The sequence below is a fragment of the Vipera ursinii genome (genome assembly GCF_947247035.1).
Source record: "Vipera ursinii genome assembly, chromosome: 3".
Classification (NCBI taxonomy): domain Eukaryota; kingdom Metazoa; phylum Chordata; class Lepidosauria; order Squamata; family Viperidae; genus Vipera; species Vipera ursinii.
This window is the reverse complement of record NC_139516.1, coordinates 171190859-171215788: the sequence shown is the minus strand read 5'-3', so window position 1 is coordinate 171215788 and position 24930 is coordinate 171190859. Positions and strand designations below refer to the sequence as shown.

The 24930-nt window shown below is 36.4% G+C and overlaps 1 protein-coding gene across 6 annotated transcripts in view; it reads right to left on the bottom strand.

The window, feature by feature from the left end:
• Window positions 1-1409: 1409 nt before the first annotated feature.
• Window positions 1410-24930, bottom strand: part of MAPRE2 (microtubule associated protein RP/EB family member 2) — a 64574-nt gene continuing 41053 nt past the window's right edge. For 3 of the 6 annotated variants that reach the window (XM_083360765.1, XM_083360766.1, XM_083360764.1), the window contains 6 exons: window positions 24214-24341; window positions 12994-13139; window positions 10803-11016; window positions 6689-6828; window positions 4997-5155; window positions 1410-3932 (listed from right to left, as the gene is read on the bottom strand). In XM_083360765.1, the coding sequence (XP_083216891.1) occupies window positions 3861-3932; window positions 4997-5155; window positions 6689-6828; window positions 10803-11016; window positions 12994-13139; window positions 24214-24334 (852 nt within the window). In that variant the 5' untranslated portion in view covers window positions 24335-24341 and the 3' untranslated portion in view covers window positions 1410-3860. Of the gene's footprint in view, window positions 3933-4996; window positions 5156-6688; window positions 6829-10802; window positions 11017-12993; window positions 13140-15640; window positions 15825-17368; window positions 17388-24213; window positions 24342-24930 lie in introns of those variants that run through there. The other 3 variants (XM_083360767.1, XM_083360768.1, XM_083360769.1) reach the window with 3 other exon arrangements.

Here is a 24930-nt window from a genome sequence, read left to right as displayed (position 1 = left end):
AATAATAAATAAATAATTCATCAAGTAATCACAGTGGAAAACAACCAGCTTGGGCCAGAAATAAAGACTAGCTCCTTTAGAATCTACTGGAGGAGTAGTTAGTGTCAAGAGAAAGATGCCCCCATTGAAGTGTACCTCCTGTGTCACACACGCTGCACCAGCAATGCAGCCACTTCTTCAATTTGTCCCAAACAGCAGAACATGGTTTGGCAAGACCACTCAGAGTGCACCTTTTTTTCTGTTGCCAAGCATGGATAGCATTCTACCTTTCTTTGTATTTATCAGGCATCCTTTGCCAGGATACGCTAAGATATCATATCACTGCTGCTTTCTATGCCTCTACCCTCCTTTCCCACCATTCTTTTGCACTCCAGCAAACAGCTGGGGAGCACAAGGAAGCCATGAACTATGCTGTCCTCACTCACCTCTTGGCTGTTATTTCACTTCCAACTAGAGTAAGCAGGATGAATGGCAGACAAATGGGAATGTCTCTTCCATGCAGCTTTCCCTGCTCCCATTGCAGTTCTTCACTAACAGCAAAAAAAGGCATTTTCAACAAGTTTTTCAGAAAATAGATGACAAAGTTGGCAGAGGAGTCAACATCCGCAAATATAAATTACGGTAAGATACCTTCCTTATGTAGACTTATCAGAGTACATTCAATAATTGCGCTGAAATAAGCAATGCATACAAAATTCTTTCTTTGCACTCTCTTTACTTATTTTTGTTTATAGACTGACTCCATACAAACTCATTTCCCATGCCCTTGCACAACCTTTGGATGAAGTTATATATTCTGTTAGTACAATACTTGTAGTCATTTTTTTCTGTTCAATCATGTCCGATTAGAAATTGCCTCAACAAGTAATTGCCGTTGTCTTTGCAAGTTTTTTTAGAAGAGGTTTGCCACTGCCTCTTTCCTAGGGCTAAGAGAAAGTGATTGGCCCAAAGTCACCCAGAGGGCTTTATGCCTAATAACTCATAGTCTCCTTGATACCTTATCTAACTTGATTCCTTAACTACTACACCAAACTGGGTCTCACTTGTAGTTGTAGTGGAGTGTTTATATCTGTTTCTATATGTCTATATTTATCTATCCATACGTTGGCAATGGTAACAATACCTAGAGGGTTTCTACCCTTACAGGTTACTCCATGACTCCATATTATGTACATTGCAGCCTCTTTGCAGTTGTTTCAGTGTGGGATGTCTATCACTGAATTCTTTAAACTGGATTGGGTTTAGCAATGGCATTTGCTATCCCTTCAAAAATAAGTATTAATAATAATTTAAAAATGCCAAGTAAATTATGTAATGCTGTGTATAAAACTTTGGCAACTCAAAAATCGTATACCATTTGTAAGTCATAAATCCCAACACAGGATCTCACAAAGCTCACTTTAGCAAGACAGATTGTAACATTTTTTTTATTAAATAGGTAAAAAGATAAACGCAAATCAAATTATTCACATATTCAGAGACAAAAAAAGTATATTCTGTCATGCGACAATTGGTGGGTAATGCAAAATGACTGGTACATCTGAATAAGACCTTTTGCATCTATTATGTCATTATCTATTTATAATTAACAATACATGTTTACATTCCTTTCAGTTTACATTTAATATATAACCAAAGCTTTATGGTGTGCTATTCAGTAAAAGTAATTGCAAATACATATTAAAACTGTAACGGAATAACAGGATTACTTACCACAGGGGAGGGGGGGTCCTCTTTCCTTCCAAGAGTCTCTCTCTCCCCTCAGCACAACTGAGCAGATCAGGTTTTATATTAAACTATTACCCTGCTGCCTCCTAAAGCCAGCCACTTCCCATCTCCAAATGGGGGGAAAAATGCTCCATCGACTAGTCATACAAAGGGGACTGAAGAAAACCAGATACATTACTCTCCTCCCATGGAAACAAAATATTCTTATGTGACAGGATGGGGAGCAGAGAGGCTTTGGATGAGAGCAGTTTAGAAATAAACCTTGAAAAGCCCAAAAAAGCGCTTCAAAAGGAAGTATTTTAAAAGTTTTCCTAGAAGGAAAAAGAAACACAGACATGACTGCATTGATGGTGATGGGAGTGTTCAAAAATAATGACTTCCTCTGGTTTTTTTTTAGCACAAGAAACATTTTGGAGGTGGCATAACAATAATAAATATTATGTATTTTTTTTCTTGGATTATGACAGCATATAGCTTTTGAAAAATAACACTATTTATAATTTGATTATCGCCTGCCAAGAGAAATCAAACCCTTTTCCTTAAAAATATTATTTTTTTAGAAAAGGTGAAAGTGTTATTTTAATTGTGATGAGTTGACATAGTATAGCTTTGTAAATTCATCTAAACTGAAGAGATGGAATTAAACTTCAGTTGAGCTACAGGATTTAAGAGATTGTAGTACATGCTGCCTGAGCTGTAATTAAGTATCATTCTGAAGCAAGAATTTTCAGAGAAAAAAAAACTTTGAAAGATGCAACACATCATTTATAGTAATAATAGAACTAGCATTTATGACCAGATCTAGAGTAGACTCGAGACCTTCAGTGCTGATAACCTGTACATTGAATTCTATTTGTTTTTTGCTAGAATACTTAAAACCAATCCAATTTAAAACCAAGCAAAACAAAACAGTGAATACAATAAAAAAATACTATAACTAGACTGTGAAAATGTGCAATTTAAACAATAAGGAATGTTTCAATATGATTTATTTCTATTATAAAAATGCCACAATCTAAGTGCAAATTTAACTGGAAGTTAATGGAACTCATGGCAATGAGTATTTCTGTAATCCAGCAATTTGTTTCTTCATGCTACCAATCTATTCAGTTGCCACAGGCCGACTAAAATAATGCTTAACTTTTCTTTCTGGATAAGTAATCTCCCACCAATACAACCTGTCTGGACACTGACATTGCATCTGTGTGTACTTGAGTTACTGACTTCGATTTCAAAAAGATATATGAAGATCTTTAGAAGATAAACTGTGTAACTGCTAGTAAATATTCTGAGATGGCCAATCACTAGTTTCTCCTCTTACACAGAAGAAAAAGTAAAAGTTTGTTTTCATAATCAATATAGCCAGCAGTGGGGATTGGAATATAGGTGACATCTTCAGACATATATACTGTAAAGATTGGTATAAATGCTTAAATTGACAAACACTGAATATAGAATTGAAACAGGAATAACCTTTCTAGAAGAAGGAAGTGTCCAAAGAAAGGTTAGGCAGGCATATGTGCATCTTCCAATACTACAAGATACACTGTATAGCTTTCTAGCATGCTTTGGATTATGACATCAGAAACATTACAGCTCTAGTATGTGTGCTTTTGTTCTAATTAGGGAAAAATATTTGAAATTACTTGAATTTATTTGTTTCAATTATTTCCCACTTTTGCCTTTTGTCCCAGCTAATGTCCAAGTGCACCGAATTACCATGAAACATGAGAAACCTAACTGAATAGTACTTTTTGTTGTAAGAGATGCCCATATAAATAGTTTTGAACAAATTACAAATGTTATTCATACTTAAAGACAGAAGGAAAAATAAATATATATATATATTATATTTATATATATATTTTAAAAAGCTGAACAAATTTCAAGCAGCCAGATAGTGACGTTGCAGTGGCAGAAACTGGGAACAAAGCTTGCAGACCTTCTTAGGTGCAAACGCTGATAGAAGACTTCTGCAAAACACATCTTGGCAAGTTGGCTGACACTCACTATGGTACATTTATGTTAATGGCAGACAGAGAGTGATTGGTTTCAAGTCTGAGGCCACACACATTCCATTCTTCCAAAGAAAGTTCCCACAGAAAATCAGAAATAGCCAATGTGCCAGATGGTCAGTATTCTTCCTGCTGCTGGGGCTGTTCATGAACCTGTTCTTCACCTTCATGTTCTTCTGTGTGGCTCTCCTATATAAAGTAGAAAACAAGAACAAACAAATTTGATCAAACACTGAAAACAAAATTCTGTCTGCTTATCTTTCTAAAAAAATGTTAAGTGAGTTCAATATTTCTTAATCTTTGCCACCTAGTTAAAATTGTTTAATTTAAAGCAAGGACTGAGGAAAGACGGAGTAAGAGAGCTTCATTTTTTTTAAAAAAAATCCATTTATATCCCGCCCTTCTCCGAAGACTCAGGGCGGCTTACAAGCTTAGCAGTAGCCTTCATTCTATGTATATGCCTGCTTATTAGGGCTTTCACACACACCCCCAAGCGGCATTATTACAAAGTCAGCTTAATTGCCCCCAACAATCTGGGTCCTAATTTACCTACCTCGGAAGGATGGAAGGCTGAGTCGACCTTGAGCCTGGTGGGATGCGAACCTGCACTAATTGCAGGCAGCTGGTGTTACTTAAGGAGGCATTAGCCCACTGCTCCACCAAGGCTCTTGGTTCATGGGGGATCATGGGATGGTAAGCAGACATTTTCTCTATTTATTGATCTAATCTGTATCCTCCAGGTTATTTTTATTATAAAGAATATTCATAATTCTCTGTGGGCGCGCCAGACCTATGGAACCGCTTGCCAGTTGAGCTCCGGACGGCCCCCAACCTTCGCTCCTTCCGACGCGATCTAAAAACTTATTTATTTGAACAATCCGGCCTGGTCTGATGGGGTTGGGGTTTGGATTTGGTTTTAACATTGTTTTAATCATTGTTTTATATTGGGCATAATTATTTAATTCCTTTTTTAACTTTTGTATGTATATTTTGATATTTATTGCCCTGTACACCGCCCTGAGTCCTTCGGGAGAAGGGCGGTATAAAAATTTAATAAATAAAATAATAATAATAATTTTTTATGGACTATAATTTCTACAAAGAAATTTTGTGCCTTAGCTAAAACCATTGTGGAATAACTAGCACAGAGAGCCAAAAACTGGAAGACCTTGAATATGAATGTTATTCAATTCCATTAAAGCTACATTATTTATGCTATTGTGTAAAGAAAAAAATAGATGATGAAGACTTACATGTTCTTCTGAAGCATACAGAACTTCCATTAACCGTTGAACAAGACCATTGTTTTCTTCTCCGTGTTCTTGACATAGAAGCTCAATCTCCCTTAATTTTCCAAAATAGAAATCTCTCTCCTTTTCCACACCTTCAAGTGCAAGTTTTAATGAATGTACCTGTGAAAATAAACATTTAGGTAACGGTATATTTATATAGCAAATCATACAAACTGCACAATTGCTAGGCAAAGAGAACGTTCACATGCATTCAACATGTAGAAACATATTTGTACCACATACTGAAGAATTCAATTGTTTCTAACTTTGATGTTTCTCCATAATACATCACAAGCATTCTCTACCATCATTTGCACAAGCTTTAAAATGGCCATAACTCACAATGATCATATTGCTTAGCGATGGAAAGTTCCAATCCCAATTGTGATCACAAGTCAAGGAGTTTAGCTGTGCTCATTAGCAAAAAAGATATTCCAGACAAACCTTAAACCAGCAGAACACTCCACCAACTCTGACAGGGCAAGCTGCCAGTATATAAAAAGAGAACAAACCCCACTCCCTTCTAATGTTACCTAGTTTGGTAGTGAAACACCTGCAAGAAAACAACCAACCTCAAAGAGCACCAAGGACCCCATAAGGAAAAGAACTAACCTCTTGGGCACTTCATATTGGGTGCCTGGGAACTCAATCTCCACACACACACACACACACACACACACACACACACACACACACTCACTGGACCCAACTACTCTACTTCCTAAGTAGAACAATCATATAATGGTGCATCTTAATCCTGTGATAGGTGTTTCAGAAGGATACTGAAATATTAAAAGTCTCCTCAAAGATCTAACAGAAGGTTGGGTTCCCACCATTCACACCTCACTGCCAGCTATCTGTGACAATGATCAGTGTGGCTTCCATTGTACCATAGCTTGAATCCTGACTGCCAAGATTCTAGAAAATCTGTTTCTTCCAGAGTCTTATGCAGTTTTAACCTCTCTTTCTCCACAACCTTTCCCTCCAAAAGGCCCATCTTTAGGATACTAACAGGAATTTATATTAAGCTAATTTAAACTTGCAAGATTTTCTTGCTCTCAGGTATATAAAAGGCAAGCAGGAAAGACTAGATTTTTACATAGAAAATCTAAAGGCACCTTCTAACTGTAGCATCTATTCTAGCTATTCTTCCCATAGACCCTCTATGCAGAAAACCAATAGTATAGGGTTTTCTTGGGGAAAGGAGGTCAAATGATTATATTTTGGGTGGTTCAACAAGGCCACCCAAATATGTAAACTCTTCGAGGACACTGATTTATATTACAAAATTACTATGATGATATAATGAGATACCACTTGACTAAATGTTTACAAATCATTTTTCATGTTATCATCCCAGGTTTCTCCACTGGCATAAAAATAACTAAGGTAATTGGTTGAAGATGTAATGATCTTTCAAGTAAGTCAGCAGTAAGCAGTGCTTAATTGTATTATGAGGACACCTGAAAAACTTGGTGGAAAGAATAAGGAAGAAATTTCTGTTGCAAAATGAAGAGTGTTAAGAGCTTCAGTGAGTCACATGGCACCAAAGTGTTCCGAACTGCTATGGTTATCTGTTTAAAATCATACTAGATTTCACTGCTTTGCTCATATGCAGAGTTATTTCCCATTTTGTTGGCCTAAGCATATTACCTGTTCGCTGAGCTGTATGACTTGTGTCTCCAAATCTTTATCAGATTTTGACACTGAACTGCTTGGCGGTGTTTTTTTTGCTGAAGATGGACGAGATGATGTGGACCCAGGTTTTGATGCAGGACTGGATTTGGCAGCACCTGAAAAAAATATGTTAAAATAGTTTTTAAAATATTAGTTAAAACCAAGACTTAAGGAAACAACTATAATGGATTTGGAGAATGAGTATGTAAAGCATTGTATGATTCAGTGGGCAAAGAACTTTGGATATAATGTAATGCTTAAATAATGGAAGAATATGTGGACAAAAGGTCTAAAATTCATATTAAAGTATAATTTAAAAGAAAATTTTTATAAGATGATGTCTCGATCTCCAATATGTTGTCAAGAAAGCATAAAGGTATCTCAAATGAATGTGGGAAATGTAAAGGTAAAGAAGGATTTTTTTTATCATTTATGGTGGACATGTGACAAAACAAAGCAATATTGGAAAAGGATTCACATTTTAATACAGAAGATTCTTAAAGTGAATATAAAGATAAAAACAGAGGCTTTTCTTTTAGGCCTAATGGGCAAAGAACTTGGGGAGAAAATGGAACTTTGATGTTATATATGTTGACAGCAGCATAATTACTTTATTTACTGCCTTAGCAGGCAGACCTCACAAAGATCTCTAGCTGCAAGAAAAAAGCAAGCTGCATTTGGTGCACAAAATCCTGGTAGGCATTGGGAATACGCAGGGGGATGTGTGATAAGCTGAGACTGGAAAAGCCAGGAGCCTGGGGGCCAGGGTGGCACAGGGGCAGGGAGCCCAGCAGAAGGTAGAAGATGTCAAAGATCAGCAAGGTCAGCAGAGGTAGCCAGCAGAATGCAGGCTAGCCAAAGGGAAGAGATGGGGTGGAGATAAGCAATCGGGGAAGAAATGGAAGCGAGCACAGCAGGGTAGAAGTCTGAGATCCTCACCTAACAATGGCATGATCCAGGCCTAACAATCACAACTGGGACTACTGAAACTGCTGTCACTAAGTGGTGCATAAAGTAAAGGTAAAGGTTCCCCCGCACATGCATGGTAGTCGTTTCCAACTCTAGGGGCCGGTGCTCATCTCCGTTTCAAAGCCAAAGAGCCAGCGTTTGTCCGAGGACGTCTCCGTGGTCATGTGGGCGGCATGACTAGACGCCAAAGGTGCACGGAACGCTGTTACCTTCCCACCGTAGTGGTCCCTATTTTTCTACTTGCATTTTTACGTGCTTTCGAACTGCTAGGTTGACAGAAGCTGGGACGAGTAACAGGGGCTCACTCTGTTACGTGGCACTCGGGATTCGACCCGCCAAACTGACGACCTTCTGATCAACAAGCTCAGCATCCTAACCCACTGAGCCACCGCGTCCCTTAAGTGGTGCATAGTGTTCATCTAATAACCACTTCACGTAGCAATAGAACTTCCAGTCCCAATTAGGCTCCTTCAGGTCATTCTGTGAGGATTACCTGTACTATTTTCCCTTTCGCTTATCTCTTCTTCCACAGAACTAGAAGAATCTATTTTCTTCTTCTTTTTTTAATAATATTTTTATTAATTTTCTAATTTTACATTTAGGTGTTTAAAAAGCAACGTGGTGGTTGGGTTAATCAATAGTTCACCTAACATACAAAAATCCTAAGTACAAATCTCAAACAACAACTTCAAATATTTCCTCTCTTTTTCTCTTAATATCTACTATCTCATATTTAAGCTAATACAGTTCTTATTATATCAACTAAATAAAAACATCATTATTACATTTATCAATAAATTTTTAGCTGATACGTATCTTAATTACTTTTACATTCAATCTTTGCAATGTCCTGTTATTGGTTTTTCCCAATTTTTAGTTTCCCATCAATATTCAAATTTAACATGTGATATTTATAATTTCCAGGTTTTGGGTAACCAAAGTTTCCTTTATCTCAATAACAGAATCTAATATTCAAAATACACATCTTATCTATTTGGGTATGATCTTGTTCTATTTCCTAAAAGTTATCTATTTCCCCCCATCTTACATCATCTAATTGATAATACAGTATCCTCTTTAATAAATCAAAGCCCATTATATATATATATTGTCTGAGTTAATCAATAAATCAAACATATTCATAGTATTTTTTTCTTTTGGATCTAATTTTTAAGTATTAAATAGCATCCTTATTTTCAACTAATTTCCAAATGTTTAAAATTAAATTTCCCTTATTTCAACTTCTCCCTTTGACCCTCTAAGTAGTAACATAAAATCCCCTCTGATAAACCAAAACCCCAATTTTCTTCAGCCTTATTCTAGCTTGCTTTCTTTACAGCTAGCCTTCCATCTCAACACTTTTAAATCATTAATAGATCTCCCTCTATTATTATACATATTGTTTGGAATAAGAAAGACCATTTAGTTGCCTTTTTTTGGAAGGGCTAGCCCATTTGTATTTCTAAAATCTTCTCCCTATTATTCCAAATCCCCATAATTGTCCTGGTATGTTTATCTTCCATTCAGCCTATTCCTCTTGCTCCACAAATTTCTTCCTATTTATACAGAAAGTCTTTTTCATTTTCAGTGTTGTCAGTCCCTTTTCTGGATATTCCACTGACTGTATTTGTTGGTCAATTGAGTCCTCTTGTCTTAATATTTGATTGTTCCACTTCTTCTGTTACCTTCTGCGTTGTTAGTTCTTTAGTTGTAGTTGGAATTTGGGTTTGTGTATCTAAGCTGACATCTTGTTCTTTTCCGTAATGTCTTATTTCATCACAAGCTGAAAGGATAGTTTCATGTATTGCTTTTAACATGGAAAGAACCTTTTCCTGGTCTTCATCCATCTTCTCTTAATGATGCGTTAAGTTGAGGACTTTGAAATCAGACGATGAAAATAATTTTATAGCTGGGCATGGGACCTCTATTTCACGTGTTTGTAGGTAGATTTTATAGTAAAAGTCCTTTTGTCAAGTAAGATTTTATAATCCAAGGTATTTTGATCCAAGGTATTTTGTCATCTCCAATAATGACCAATATTCCTCAGACAAAAAAGTAGGAAGGCAATTCCCCACATATAGCTCTAAAAATCAATAAAGGTTTACATTCATATTTCAAGGAGGCCAGCCATGCCACCCAGAAGTTCTCTTTACAGCTGAACATCTCACAGTGGTGTTTATCAAAGTTAAAAGAGTCTTATCTGTAGTCTGGGCTTCAAGCCAAGTCTCCTCTAGGCCAGGGCTTTTCAACTTTTTCACCCATTGTACCACTTTTAGGATATGGCAACATCCGAGTACCACCAGTCACCTAGCAAGGTGTCAAAAACTTGATGACCAAAAAAAAAGGAAAAAAGTGATGAAGTACAGGTAGTCCTCAACTTTCAACAGTTAGCTTAGTGACTGTTCGAAGTTACAATGGAACTGAAAAAAGTGCCCAAACCACAGCTGAGCAAGACACCTTCCTGCCCACCCAGCGGCACTCTTCCTCCTGTCCAAGGTTTTCATTGTTGTGAGCATTTCTGTTGAGGATTGGTTTTTATTCCCCCCCGTCTGCTGGGTGGTTGCAGCAGTTTTTGGTCACTTCACATGACCCTGGGTCACTGTGACCGTCATAAATATGAATCAGTTGCCAAGCATCTGAATGTAAATCACAAGACACTGGAGATGCTGCAATATTCCAGCTGATCGGCGCTTCTTCTGGGCTCAGAAGCGCCAGGATCAGCGCCGAGCTCCAGCTGGAGTCTGGCACTGATCCTGGCGTTTCCCCTGAGCCCTGACAGCCCTGCAGCTCCAGCTGTCTCTTGCTCAGGGTTGTGCGGTGCTGCCACCGGTTCAGCTCATTCCCCTCCCCCGCTACCACTTTTCTAGGATGGTCGCGTACCACCTGCCAGGTGCCAATGCACCACAGGTGGTACCCGTACCACTGGTTGAAAAGCCCTGCCTTAAATCACGTTATGTGATGTAATGTAGAAAGAAAGCCATTGTCCATTAAAATTAACTTCTTAATGAAGTTGTATTTTAACATATTATTCAAGTTGAACATATTATTGAAGTTGTATTTTAACATATTATTCAAAAATTACAACTGTAAATAGCAACAGTTTACAATCATGGATAAATACCTGCTGTAGGAGAGTTTGCATGATGAGACTTTTTTGGCAGATTAAAAATCTGTTCCCCAGGATCAGGTGGTGGAATTGCATCTTGGCCTTGCCGAGCCTCTACTGGATCATATTCTTTCCCATCATAGTTAGCATCAAAAAATTTCTTAAACCACTGTATGAAATCAAGGTTATCTTGGAAACGTCCCTTTACTAATTTTTCCACTGGAATGACCTGTATGACAAAACAAGGCAAATCAGTGATTTAAAATGCCCGAAGAATTTCAGTAAACATGTTTCCAAATGCTAATAACAACAATGCAACACCAAATAGTAAATGTAATAATATTACTACGCAAAACTTTGCATTGTTTTCCTCCATCCAAACTTACAGCCTTTATCTACATAATTTCAACAAGAAATTTAATATATTTCATGTGTTCAAGTGCTTTTTAAAAGACTAGAGAATAATTCTCTTTTGAGCATATTTATTTATAGGAATACCTAGCCAATAAAAGATTACATTTATTTTAGCTACTATAAAAGGAGTCATCACTTTTAGAATGACTTTCACCAATTTCAAACATCATTTTTCCATTAAATAGATGGTTGAATAGTATTATAGACAGCTCAGCATAAACTGGAATCTTTCTAGTTAGGATTCACGCTGGGTATGGAATTAAAAACCCACATTTTCTTTTCTTGATGACCTTTGGTGGAACTGGGATGGATGAACTATTCTAGTTCTGCTTGGCCTTAAGACAGCATTCAATAACACTTGCCATTATAACTTCCTGGACCAAGTAATCAGATTGGGATGGGGGCGGGGCACTATTCTTCTGCAGTTCTCTTGAGTGGTCTCTTCTACTAATCGGTGATGGTGGATGAGAACAGATCAAACTCTTGGGTATTTTTAAGTCATGCCACACAACTTGGTCCTCACTCCACTACCACTTAAAATATACCTGAAGGTATCCGTAAAGGTTACCCAGAGTTGTATTAGCACCATGATACCTAATGTTATATCTTCACCCAGGGCCAGCAAGATATGTTGTGGTATCAGGAAGACCTAATAGGATACGTGGATGGTGCTAGGGTCTGGTTATGGATGGAATCCTATGAAAGCCAGGATGGATGTGGATTTGGAATCCAAAGATAATCCGTCTATGACTCTCAGTGGAACATACAATCAAACCCTTTGAACTTATTTTGAGTGTGGCTTGAAAATCAGGTTATGCAGACTTCCACACTTTTACTATGAATACAGACAAAAATCCCTTGTTTGGTGGGCGGGTCTTGAGAGCTCATGAAATCACTGTTTTGAATATTTTAACAATATATGTTTATCTTCTTATATACAGATTTTAGAAAAAATAATGTTGAAAGCTAGTAAGGCACATTGCAACTGATTTTAAGCAATATTATCTATATTTCTGTAGGGATTTATCTTATTCTATATGTTGTTTAACATCTATAAAACTGACAGGCACAGTGATTTGTCATTTTGCAATAAGTATCTAATGACAGTCTTCTCTATTTTGCCTTTCTGATTCTAAAGAAGCAGTGAGCATGCCTAAATGTTGCTTACAGTACATAAAGAGCTAATAAGTCCAGACACAACAGAGGCACTATTGCTAAGAAACCTGGATTCAGGGACTAGTACTAGTCAAGTATGAGTACTGAGGTACTACTGTACATGGGAAAAGTCCTTTTTGTCAACTCCAGGCTATGATATGCATTCTTCAAGCTAAAGAATTTATCTCCCACTTTACTAGTACTTCGAAAAAGGTTAAATCAATTTGAATTCACTTGCTTGTAATGATGGTGCTTTTTATTTTGCCTTTATTGTAATTATTATTTTTATTCTTACATTTTATAATGTTAATTATTTTAATCCGCCTTGAGTGATGTATAATAGAAAGGGCGGTAAAATGCATAAAGGAATCAATTAATTAAATAGGCCATATGTTCCAATGTTGAAAAGTGCTTTTGAGTTAAATAACATCCATCTCATTTAAATTTAAGAACCAGTCTTTTCTCTAACATACATACAGTCCGTCTCACTTAACATTTTGTGCTACTTAAATTTTCAAGAAAGGTTAAAATGGCTCTAATAAATAAATAAAATATAATAGTGCATCATTGAATAAAAAAATTTCTCTAAATGCACCATTGATTTGTTGCATGAAAAATTCAGGTTTACCATGTTTACCTTATCCACATTCATTCTTTTAAATGATGCTTGCAGAAGTTTGAAGTTATGAATATACTCATGTTCAAGCTTTGCTTGAAATTTTACTTTCTTCAAACTAATACACCCTGGGAACAACATATCCATGAACTGACAGTAAGCTGCTCCTAGAACAAGAGAACAGAGCCCATATTAGTTACAGTGCAAGCAAATAAACTAGCCAGGTGTCACAAGAAACAAAGTAAATAGACTTACTTATCACCCAGCCCAAAAAGGAACAAAAAGATGGAGCATCTCTCCACCAGCAATCAGTACTCAGATCAGCATAGATTAACTCTAAGGTTAATATCAGACCAACAATCAAGTAAACAATACCCCAATCAAAAAACTGCCAAAGATGCCAACTGCAAACAGCCCTATGAAAGAATCTCTAAGACAGAGGTGTCAAACTGCCAGCCCGCGGGCCGGATGCATCATGCCGAAACCACGCCCACCCCATTGCCGGCAATGGGAAAAAAGTCGCAATACGTCGCAACACGTCACGTGACGTTGCAAGTTTGACACCCCTGCTCTAAGACCACCCCCACCAACACCAACAGGGAAAGCCACCTGAATATAAACTGAGAACATACAGCACTCCTTACTAGAATTGATGTTACCTAGTTTGGGTAATGAAACGTCTGTAAGAAAACAAGCAAGCTCAGAGAGCACCAAGGACCCTCATGTCAAACTTAAACTACAAATATTCTTCTTTGTTAGATTTACTTATTTCAGTTGCAACAATAGAGTTAAATAACAAACCTATCTTGGTATCAGATTGAAGTAATATGTACATTTAGTTTTAACATGTGGCTGCTTTTCCAAGCATATCTGCAACATTAGAATTGTAACAAATGTTACCAAGACACATTCCAGGAAATACAGTACAAAATGTCTCTACAGAATATATGTCAAAGACAAACTAGCAAACTGGACAGATCTTAAAAGTTAAAAGCGCTTAACTGATTTTTAAGAACCATTAATTTTCAAAGCATTTACTTTTTAATATTTAAGTATTATTTTATCTATATCCTGTCTTTATTATTTTTTATAAACAAGGTGAACATATCTTATATGCCTTTTTCCTCCTATTTTCCTCACAACAACTTTGTGAGGCGAGTTGGGCTTCAAGAAAGTGACTGGCCCAAACTCACCCAGCTGACTTTCTTGATTAAGGTGGGACTAGAACTCATGGTCTCCTGCTTTCTAGCCTAGTACTTTAACCACGAGACCAGGGGTAGGTAACCTTGGCTCTTTTATGACTCGTGGACTTCAGCTCCCAGAATTCCTGAGCCAGATGGCTCAGGAATTCTGGGAGTTGAAGTCCACGAGTCATAAAAGAGCCAAGGTTACCTACCCCTGCACTAGACCAAAACGGCTCTCTGTATGCTTAGAGATTCCTCGCTAAAATTATAAAAATGTTGTATTTGTTCACAGAACAGTACTTATAGTCCCAGTGAAAACTTTAGATAGCCATTAGAACAATTTTAAAAAAAAACAAGCCAGAATTCAGACAAAACTGAGTGGGGGGAAAATAATAAAAATTTTCAGTTGCAGAATTTCAGTAAGAGGCAGAAAGACTAATAAATTCTGACAATCCAATATGATGTTCATCCTAAACAATACCACAAACAATGGCTTATGCTACCTAATTAGCTGACAGTGTTAAATTAATCAGCAATGCTGTCAATTAATAGTGCAGTGGGCAAGAGCAGCCTCACTTAACTGTAAGTCTAGCAAAGATTATAATCCAATGCAATGATGGCAAAGAATCAGTTTTCTAATCCAGTAAATACTAGTGAAATCTTGCACAAATCTACATGCTGTTAAGGGACTATATCTGTCCCTTACTACAAAAACTAAACTGAAGCTTTGTTCTTAGAGATACTGTATAAAGCTGGGTGTCATCTGCATATTGATGATAATTTCAATATCAGGTTCTGTTAACATAGGAAGTTTGGGGAGAATACTGCTGGCTCTTCGGCTTTGAAACGGAGATGAGCATCAGCCCCTAAAGTTGGAAACGACTAGCACACATGTGCGGAGGAACCTTTACCTTTATGTATCAAGGTGGCTGAAAGAATGTAACTCAATTTTATTGGGGGACACATTTTTTTTCGGAGGCTGTTGGAATTGCTAATTTGCACTTATTTATTTATTTATTTATTTATTTATTTATTTATTTATTTATTTATTTATGGGACTTATATCCCGCCCTATCTCCCGAAGGACTCAGGGCGGCTAACAACAATAACATACAATAAATACAGAAATTAAGATAAAATTAAAATTAAAGGCCTCTGTACAATAAATTAATAAGTAACAAAGTACAAACATTAATTTGTTTGTTGTTTTGGGGAGTAGGTATATGTTCTCCTTGTAGAAACATTTCAATTCAGCTGAGACAAGGTTTGGCTCAAATTTACTTATATGTTTCCATATGGAAGACATTATCAATCCATAGCATATAGAGAAAGCTTGTTTCTTCATGAAAGTTATAAATTGTGCAGCTGTTTAATGGTGTTCTTTATTTACGAGGGCAATTTGGAAATAAACCTGTGTTTGGTTATCAATGACGGACACATGCAGATAGAGAACTACACAGTAGAAAACTACGACGTTACATTACTTTTTGACATAATCGCCATTCAAATTGAGGTATTTGTCATAACATCTCAAAGGTTTGAAATTCCTTAGTAGTAGTCACCACGATGTAAAAAAGATGTTGAGACTCTAATAAGAGTACAGAGAAGAGCAACAAAAATGATTAGGGGACGGGATGGGATGGGAGGCTAAAACATACAAGGAACGGTTGCTAGAATTGGGTATGTCTACTTTAATGAAGGATGAAGGCTGATATCTTAGGGGTTGCCACAAAGAAGAGGGAGTCAAGCTATTCTCCAAAGCACCTGAAGGCAGGACAAGAAGCAATGGATGGAAACTAACCAAAGAGAGAAACAACCTAGAACTAAGGAGAAATTTCCTGACAAAACAATTAGAACCAACACCACATCAGAAGTGGTGCCATAGAAAATCCCGCCAAATGTGAAGATGCCAAAGGAGTACTGCTAGTGAAGTTCATGGAGCGTGGTTCGACCATCAGTTCAGAAGTCTACTGTGAAACATTATGAAAACTCAGATGAGCCATCCCTAACAAGTGTTGGGGCATGCTGACTTCCAATGTGGTGTTGGTTCATGATAATGCTCGCCTGCACACCGCTAGACGCATCCAATAACTTTTGAAGCAGTTCCGTTGGGATGTTTTTTTATTACACATCTATAGCCCAGATTTGGCAACGAATAATAATAATAATAATAATAATAATAATAATAATAATAATAATAATAACAACAACAACAACAACAACAACAACAACAATAATACAAAGTTGGAAGGGAACTTGGAAGTCATCTAGTCCAACCCACTGCTCAGGCAGGAAACCCTATACCATTTCAGACAAATGGCTGTCCAGTTTCTTCTTAAAAACTTCCAGTGTTGGAGAATTTACAGCTTCTGGAGGCAGGTTGTTCCACTGATTAATGGTTGTAACTGTCAGGAAATTTCTCCTTAGTTCTAGGTTTTCTCTCTTTGATTAGTTTCCATCTGTTGCTTCTTGTCCTGCCTTTAGGTGCTTTGGAGAATAGCCTGACTCCCTCTGCTTTGAGATATTGGAACACTGCTACCATGTCACCCCTAGTCCTTCTCTTCATTAAACTAGACATACCCAATTCCAGCAGCCATTCCTTATATGTTTTAGCCTCCAGACCTCTAATCATCTTTGTTGCTCTACTCTGTACTCTTTCCAGAGTCTCAACATCTTTTTTACATCATGGTGACTACTACTAAGGAATCTCAAACCTTGTAAGACATTATGACAAGTGCCTCAATTTGAATGGTGATTAGTAATGGCAAAAAGTAATGTAATGTTGTAGTTTTCTAATGTGTATAATAAAAGTTCTGTATCTGCAAGTGTCTGTCATTGATAACCAAATGGTGGTTTATTTTTGAATTGCCCTCGTATTTATATTGCATAACTTGTAGAAAGGAAGATAACTTTAAAAGAAGCATTTCAAAAGGCACACTCTGCATCAACAAGGAACCATAATTAAAGTCAGGCAATCACATATTTCAGGGGTAAGAATTATTTGGCCAGATGCTGAACTTTACATACTTTACATATGAAGTTAGCTTCCCATGAAAGTAATAAATGTAAAATATCAGTATGACTCAAAATTAGAGATGATTAGGAATCAAAGCATATTGGACCATCATAAAATTTTTAAAAAGTGTTTCGACCTCCCTGAAGACACAAGGGCAAAGTCTCTATAAATAAGGAGTCCCATGAAATCATCCTACCTGCAGTGCTGAAGGGCTCAAAGTGGCTCTGCAAAAAACCAATTATCAGAAATTAATTGCTATGTAATTATAGCTTTGTGAGTTGAATCCTATTTAGCCATTTGCAGCAAAAGCAACTAATCTATCTTTCTGATGTTTATGAAAACCAAAATAATGTGTTTTACAGTGAAAAATACTAAGCACTGTATGATCCATATTTATCTAGCAGTAATGGGTTGCATTAATATCTTGTTCTCAAGTTAGAAAACTAAGATGTAATTCCCTTCTTGGATATAGAAGCCGAATGTTAACTTGCATGATGTAATCTATTTTTTTTTAAACAAGGAACCATATAACCATATAACCAAACAGAGCTTGGGTGAAAAAATTATGAAGAAAAAAAGCTTACGGTACAAATATTTTCGTTGAGTCTTTTGTGTGTGTTAATATTCTTTAGTAAGCAGCCAGAGTACAGCACAGGTTCCCCTGTGCTTTCTGATAGTCTGCTGTAATGTGCCAGATGATCTCAGTTCTGTAGTGTCTAAATTTAGACTGAAGTTCTACTAATGTCACTTTTGTGAAGCTACAATCGTTCATGCATACAAGAGGCCTAACAGTTTAATTGTAGATGTATATATGTTCTCAACAGGAAATTAATCGTGAGGATTCTAGAAATTTTTTTCAGTTCTGTGTATTTATGCACTTGAATGGGAAAGCTATGACATATACAGTTCAGATAACCTTATTAAAACAGAATCATGAGGGTGCAAAACAGAATGCAAATTTTGAAGCAAAATCTATGTCACAAGCCATCTTGTTTAATGCACTTGTTTAACTATATATATGTAAGTCATAAGGAAACCATTAACTAAAAGCCTATTGTTTGGCTTAATCCTACACATCTATATGATACTTTCTCAATATTACATCCATATTTGGCCTAAACAGTCTCTTCTACTATATAGTAAATTATGGTTTATGAAGCTATGGCCATGTGGCTCCCTTACTCATTGACTTCAGATACTGGTTAGCATTAATTCTAAACTATTCAAATTAGTGTAACATTTTGAAGTTTCTTCAGAGTTCAGCCAAACACAAAATTCTAGAAGGGGGAAAACAAACTTTGTGTAGAGCTCCTCAGCCACCACATATTAAGTGAAAAATCTCTACTCAAGTTATGTACTTGAGCACAACTCTTCATTCACAAAAATGTGGATGTAGTTTCTACTGAGACTTCTAGTTGACTGGGCATCAGGAAGAGAAGTGTGGGACCAGTATCCATACCTCAATCTCTACTGTTCGACGTGCTTCATGCCATCCACTGAATACTTGGAGAAGAAGTATCTTCACTACATTATATCAGGGTATCATAAACAGTAATTTTGAAAGTTGAGTGTCATGATTATATACTCTTTTCTCCCCTTAGCTTCCCTTACTTATTTGAGAAATGACTTTCTACATATGCTCAAATATTGCTATATTGCCATAGCTAATTGAAAGTCAAAAAAATGAATAGAGAAAAACATAAGCTAAATAAGTAGTCATGCAAACATGAAATCAATCATGGATTTCAAAAGAATTATCCATAAGCAACTGGAGCATGACAGGAGCAAAATTATTCAATAGAATAATTGGTCTCTGATCAAAGACATACAGAAAGTAAAAAAAAAACAAAACCATTAGTTTCTGAAAAATGCAACTGAAAGGAATTCATAATTTTAAAATTTTACATGAAAAAAGTTGATTTTATATTCAAAAATGTTACCAAAGAAATTTCTATTAAAAAGGGGTTTACAATATAATTCATGTTAACTGCTACATATGGAAATCTTTTGGAAAGGACCAATAATAATAATATATGCATCATGATGTCCTCATGCAAATGATATGATTTACATGCTTATATCAGTTATTGTAGTAAATTATATAATAATGTCCTTGTAGAACATATGTCCTTTTGATCTTTTAGTCTGAACTAGACCAAAATAATGCCCTTTAAAAGCAGAAAATACACATGGAACCAGTATCAAATAGCATATAAATATTCTGTGAAAACCTATAAGTAAGGTGACAATCGTGCTTCTCCTTGCTATTATTTGTACTTTGGTTTGGGAATCTCAATTTGACAGTATTCAGTATTGTTGTTAGCTGCGAAGTCATGCCCGACCCATCGCGACCCCATGGACAACGTTCCTCCAGGCCTTCCTGTCCTCTACCATCTTCTGGAGTCCATTTAAGCTCACGCCTACTGCTTCAGTGACTCCATCCAGCCACCTCATTCTCTGTCGTCCCCTTCTTCTATTGCCCTCAATCTTTCCCAGCATTAGGCTCTTCTCCAGTGAGTCCTTCCTTCTCATTTGGTGGCCAAAGTATTTGAGTTTCAACTTCAGGATCTGGCCTTCTAAAGAGCAGTCAGGGTTGATCTCCTCTAGGACTGACCGGTTTGATCGCCTTGCAGTCCAAGGGACTCGCAGGAGTCTTCTCCAGCACCAGAGTTCAAAGGCCTCAATTCTTTGACGCTCAGACTTTCTTATGGTCCAACTTTCACTGCCATACATTGCAACTGGGAAGACCATAGCCTTGACTGTACGCACTTTTGTTGACAGGGCGATGTCTCTGCTTTTTAGTGTGCTGTCTAGATTTGCCATGGCTTTCCTCCCCAGGAGCAAGCATCTTTTAATTTCTTGGCTACAGTACCCATCTGCAGTGTTTTTGGAGCCCAGGAAAATAAAATCTGTCACTACCTCGATTTCTTCCCCATCTATTTGCCAGGAATTGAAAGGGCCGGATGCCATGATCTTGGTTTTCTTATTGTTGTTTCAACCCAACTTTTGCACTCTCCTTCTTCACCCGCAAAAAGAGGCTCTTTAGTTCTTCTTCACTTTCTGCCATTAGAGTGGTATCATCTGCATATCTTAGGTTGCTGATATTTCTCCCGGCAATCTTAATTCCAACTTTTCATTCATCTAGCCCTGCCTTTCTCATGATGTGCTCTGCATATAAGTTAAACAGGCAGGGTGACAGTATACAGCCTTGCTGGACTCCTTTCCCAATTTTGAACCAATCAGTGGTTCCGTGTCCAGTTCTCACTGTTGCTTCTTGACCCGCATATAGGTTTCTCAAGAGACAAATAAGATGGTCTGGTACTCCCATCTCTTTAAGAACTTGCCACAGTTTGTTATGATCCACACAATCAAAGGCTTTGGCATAGTCAATGAAGCAGAAGTAGATGTTTTTCTGGAACTCCCTAGCTTTCTCCATGATTCAGCGTATGTTGGCAATTTGATCTCTAGTTCCTCTGCCTCTTCGAAATCCTGCCTGTACTTCTGGTAGTTCTCAATCCACATACTGCTGGAGTCTAGCTTGTAGGATTTTAAGTATAATTTTACTAGCATGTGAAATGAGTGCAATGGTGCGATAGTTTGAACATTCTTTGGCACTGCCTTTCTTTGGAATTGGAATGTAAACTGATCTTTTTCCAATCCTTTTTCTTCAGTTTGACTTACCAGGTAATAAGCATTACAAAAACTACTACAAATAAGGTAGATATCACTTTGCAGTTCTGTTCACTGAACTTCAAAAAGATACTGTAAAGCTAGAAAAATGCAGAAAAAAACAAGAAAAAAATTAGAGAGGTGGCACGTACAGCAGCTGTACCTCAACAGGGAGGGCAACTGTTGTCCGCCAGATACTGCAGAACTTAAATTTCTCAAGTCTCAGCTTTACAGTCAACAATGTGTTGTATTCTGCAACAACTGCAAAGCAATAGAGGTACTGATGGCCATCATTTTATACAGAATAGTATAATGATGCTTCCAATGTTTATATCCCTTATTAGTTCACTTGTCCATCTAAAAAAGTTTATTTTTTTCTCAAAGAAACATTTTATCCTTGGAATAACTGAAGAATTGTATGTTATCACTTTCTAAAAAGGCAATTCCTATTTGTAAGTATATCATATACTTAATAATGTTTCCTCATCTAACAAGCAAAAAAATATCTTGTGCTTTCTTACTCAGGCTCAAATATTCTGCTAATATTTTACAGCTTCAATAACAGAGGGTAATACATCTAAAATAATTGGGTAAGGATTCCAGAACCAATTCCTTTCACATCTGAGTCAATTAAGACAGTGGCAAACCACTTCCTATGAAAGCTGCATGAAGCCAGTGATGTATTACTTAGAATCAAGCTTCACTCAGGGATAGCTTTACTTTCTTAATTGTGCACATTACATTTAACATAGCTTCTAAAGTTGTTGTTTCACATAGGAATGCAGACTGAGGAAAATGTATCTTTAAACTTTACGTCTAAGCTTGTATCTGTATAAATAAAAGTCAAGAGACAATATGAATGAGAAATTTCAATAAATAGTTAATGCAAAACAGTATGTAAATAGAATTGCAAGAAACACTAGAATGATATTACATCACTTCTGGGATGTTCTCAAATCCTGATCAATGAAGAAGCATGGATAGTGAATCAGAAAGGGCAAATTAGCACCTGAGATCAAGACAAGAAAAGTTGATATATCATTTTATCAAGATTCTAGCCAACCTATTAAAATGATGAAGATTTTCTAATATACAGAATTACTTTGAAACTCAAAGACTCAGGTATAAGGGATAGATTAACAGAATTCCTAATTGCAATGCATTTATTAAGATAAAAGCCAAATATGAGATTTAACCAATTGATTTCCTGTCCACTCAGGAAATTCAACCAACAAATTCAAATCTCAGATTGGAAAAGCACATTAAAGAGCATTGCTAGGATATTCACAAGCACAAATTTGCAATGACCTATATTATTATTCTCCCTTCAAACCCACAATCATCTCTAGCTTCCACAATCCTCAGTTCCCTCAAACTAATACAATTGTATTCATTGAGCATTATTTGCAATTTATTGATAATTATCTGAATACTTTCACTGTAGATATTAATGTACAATAGCTAAAAGTGTAGGATAAGCATAAAGTTATGCAACATGAGCAATTAAGTCTTACTGCACCTATATTACTATTCAAGGATCATACATTTTCCTATTATCAAAATCTTACAATAACTCTTTAATAATCCTCTTTCCAGTGGATAAAAACATACATTGCACTGGAACAAAAAAGTAGAGAAAGGTTGAACAATAAACATTAATGACATCAAATAATAATTTATATTTAAACAATATAGATTAAGAACAACACCATTTTACCTCTTTCCCCTTGCACCTGCAGTTACTATATCTACATTCTCCCCTGGAGTTCTTTTAGAACCTGTTGCATACAAAGGTGATCCATGATACCGATTTAAATGCTTTTCTTTAATCATGTCAAACTGCATAGTTTACCAGATAAATAGATGGATGGAAAGATGGATGGATAGATATTCATTTTTAACAGCCTTGTCACAATTACTGTTGCTTTCAAGTCTTAAAAATTACCAAGTCTTCTCCCTGTGTGATTCTGTGATCTGCTTAACCAAGCTCAGACAGTGCTGTCTAAAGTGACTGTTAACTAAATTACTAAAGTAGTTCATATATAGATATGACTGATGTGGAAAGATCATAGAAGTAGTTGTAAACATGCATATTTATTCATTTGTATTCTAAAGGTGCCAAACTTGCCTACAATTAATTTTTATGGTGATTCTATGCTACAGGTGTTCTCAAAATGTATGTTCTATCCACCCATTCCTGTCAGTAGATAATAAGCCTATCTCCCTATATGTTAACAATGCAGTCATTCTTTTTTTTCCTAGTTCAGATTGGTGGAAGGCTCAGGCATTAACAACATTCTGCCATCATGTAATATTAGAATTTAATTTATTTAAAACAAAAGAAGTATTCATTGCTACCATGATTTTAAAATCAGTGGTATCCAAACTGAACAGATTCAGGTTTTAAAATGTTTAGGAATCCACTTTCAGTCTTCCATCATTTGGAAACAACAAAATCAAAAAATTACAGAATCTGCCCCCAAAGGCTCTATCACTGTAATTAGATTTGCTGTCTCTCATAAACAAAATACATAAATATATACTATACAGAAGTAAAAGGTTATTTTATACAATGTGGTTGTGCATAGCTCAGAAATTTGGGAACAGAATATTCTAGCAGCCTTCTAGTTCCCCTCTAGATAATGCCAATTTTCCTTTGTTCAGCAGTTTTTTTGAAGCAGATTCTTTGAACTACAGGTGTTTTGTGGTTTCCCTGACTTGGAGCTTCCAGACAAAACATGCCTGTTTCAGGTTCAGGCCATCACCTAGAACAGGCATGTCAAACTTGCAACGTCACATGACATTGCGCAACATAACATGACTTTTTCCCCATTGCTGGCAATGGGGTGGGCGCGGTTTTGGCGTGACGCATCTGGCCTGTAGGCCAGCAGTTTGACATGCCTGACCTAGAGTGTGAACAACTTTCGTTCAATATAATCTACTTCCAGAAATTGTTCGACCATCTTGAATGTCACAGTGTGGAGAGATTTGGCATGGTCTGGAAGAATATAATGTTCCAAAGCTATTAAAACATCAGTAAGTTTCTTCCTACCTGCAAGTATTTCCAGAACAATTAGGAAAATAAAGAGTCACCCTGAATTAAGACTAATGCCAGTAGCTGGCCAACAAAACTGCAAACAGAAAAAAATAATTTGAGCTTGAATGCCAAGACAGGAGGTAAAATTTTTACTTTACTCTAAAAGTTCTATGGTACATTTTCAGAACAGATAAAAAATCTTTCCAGAAAGCAACATCTTAGTAAAGTTAACATACAGTTCTGAATACCTAATAGAATGAAAAATGTCAACTATGTTTTGGTCACTGCTATGATTTTTAATTCTTAAATGTAATTTTTATTAAAAAATATCTTACCTGAACACAGTTGTTCAACTTTTGTGTAGTTTAAAGCTACTATGTCATTCACCCATGCAATGATGTCATGTCTGCTCATAGTCTCTTGGGTTATAGAGGTAGAATACACGTTGACCGCCATTCCCCAACTGCAAAATCATACATGAATAGGTAAGTTTGATACCAGAACATTTGCCATTCTGAATCCAATATCTATATAACACATACTAACAGTGGGAAAACCCCCAGTATTTCCAAAATATATTCATTACCAATTTAGTTTTTTCAGTCTCAAGCATATTTATTGATCTGTAACCCCTATAATCCTCACTTAGCATGATATTAATATCCAAATATAAATGACAAAGAATTAGTTAAAGGAACTGAAGTCCAATGCATCTTGAGGATTCTCTGTTATCTGAATTTTCCCATTAAGAAAAAAGAAATTGCATACTTTTATAAAGACTGGTCTCCATTGTTTGACAAGAGAGAATTCTTTAAGCAATTCTTATCTTAAATTCTCCCCTAAAACAGCATTGATGGTACATTATATGCAAGATGATGCATTATTAACATGCCTATGGAAATATGAGAACAAGTTCTCACATGGTCAAAAGTTCAATCTGAGTCCTTTGCATTGTGTGGGTATAAGAAAGTCCTAAAATTTTGAAAATTGATTTCATTATAAATAGAGTATGCATTTGAAACATAATAGTCACCAGAATTCTTCCACATCTT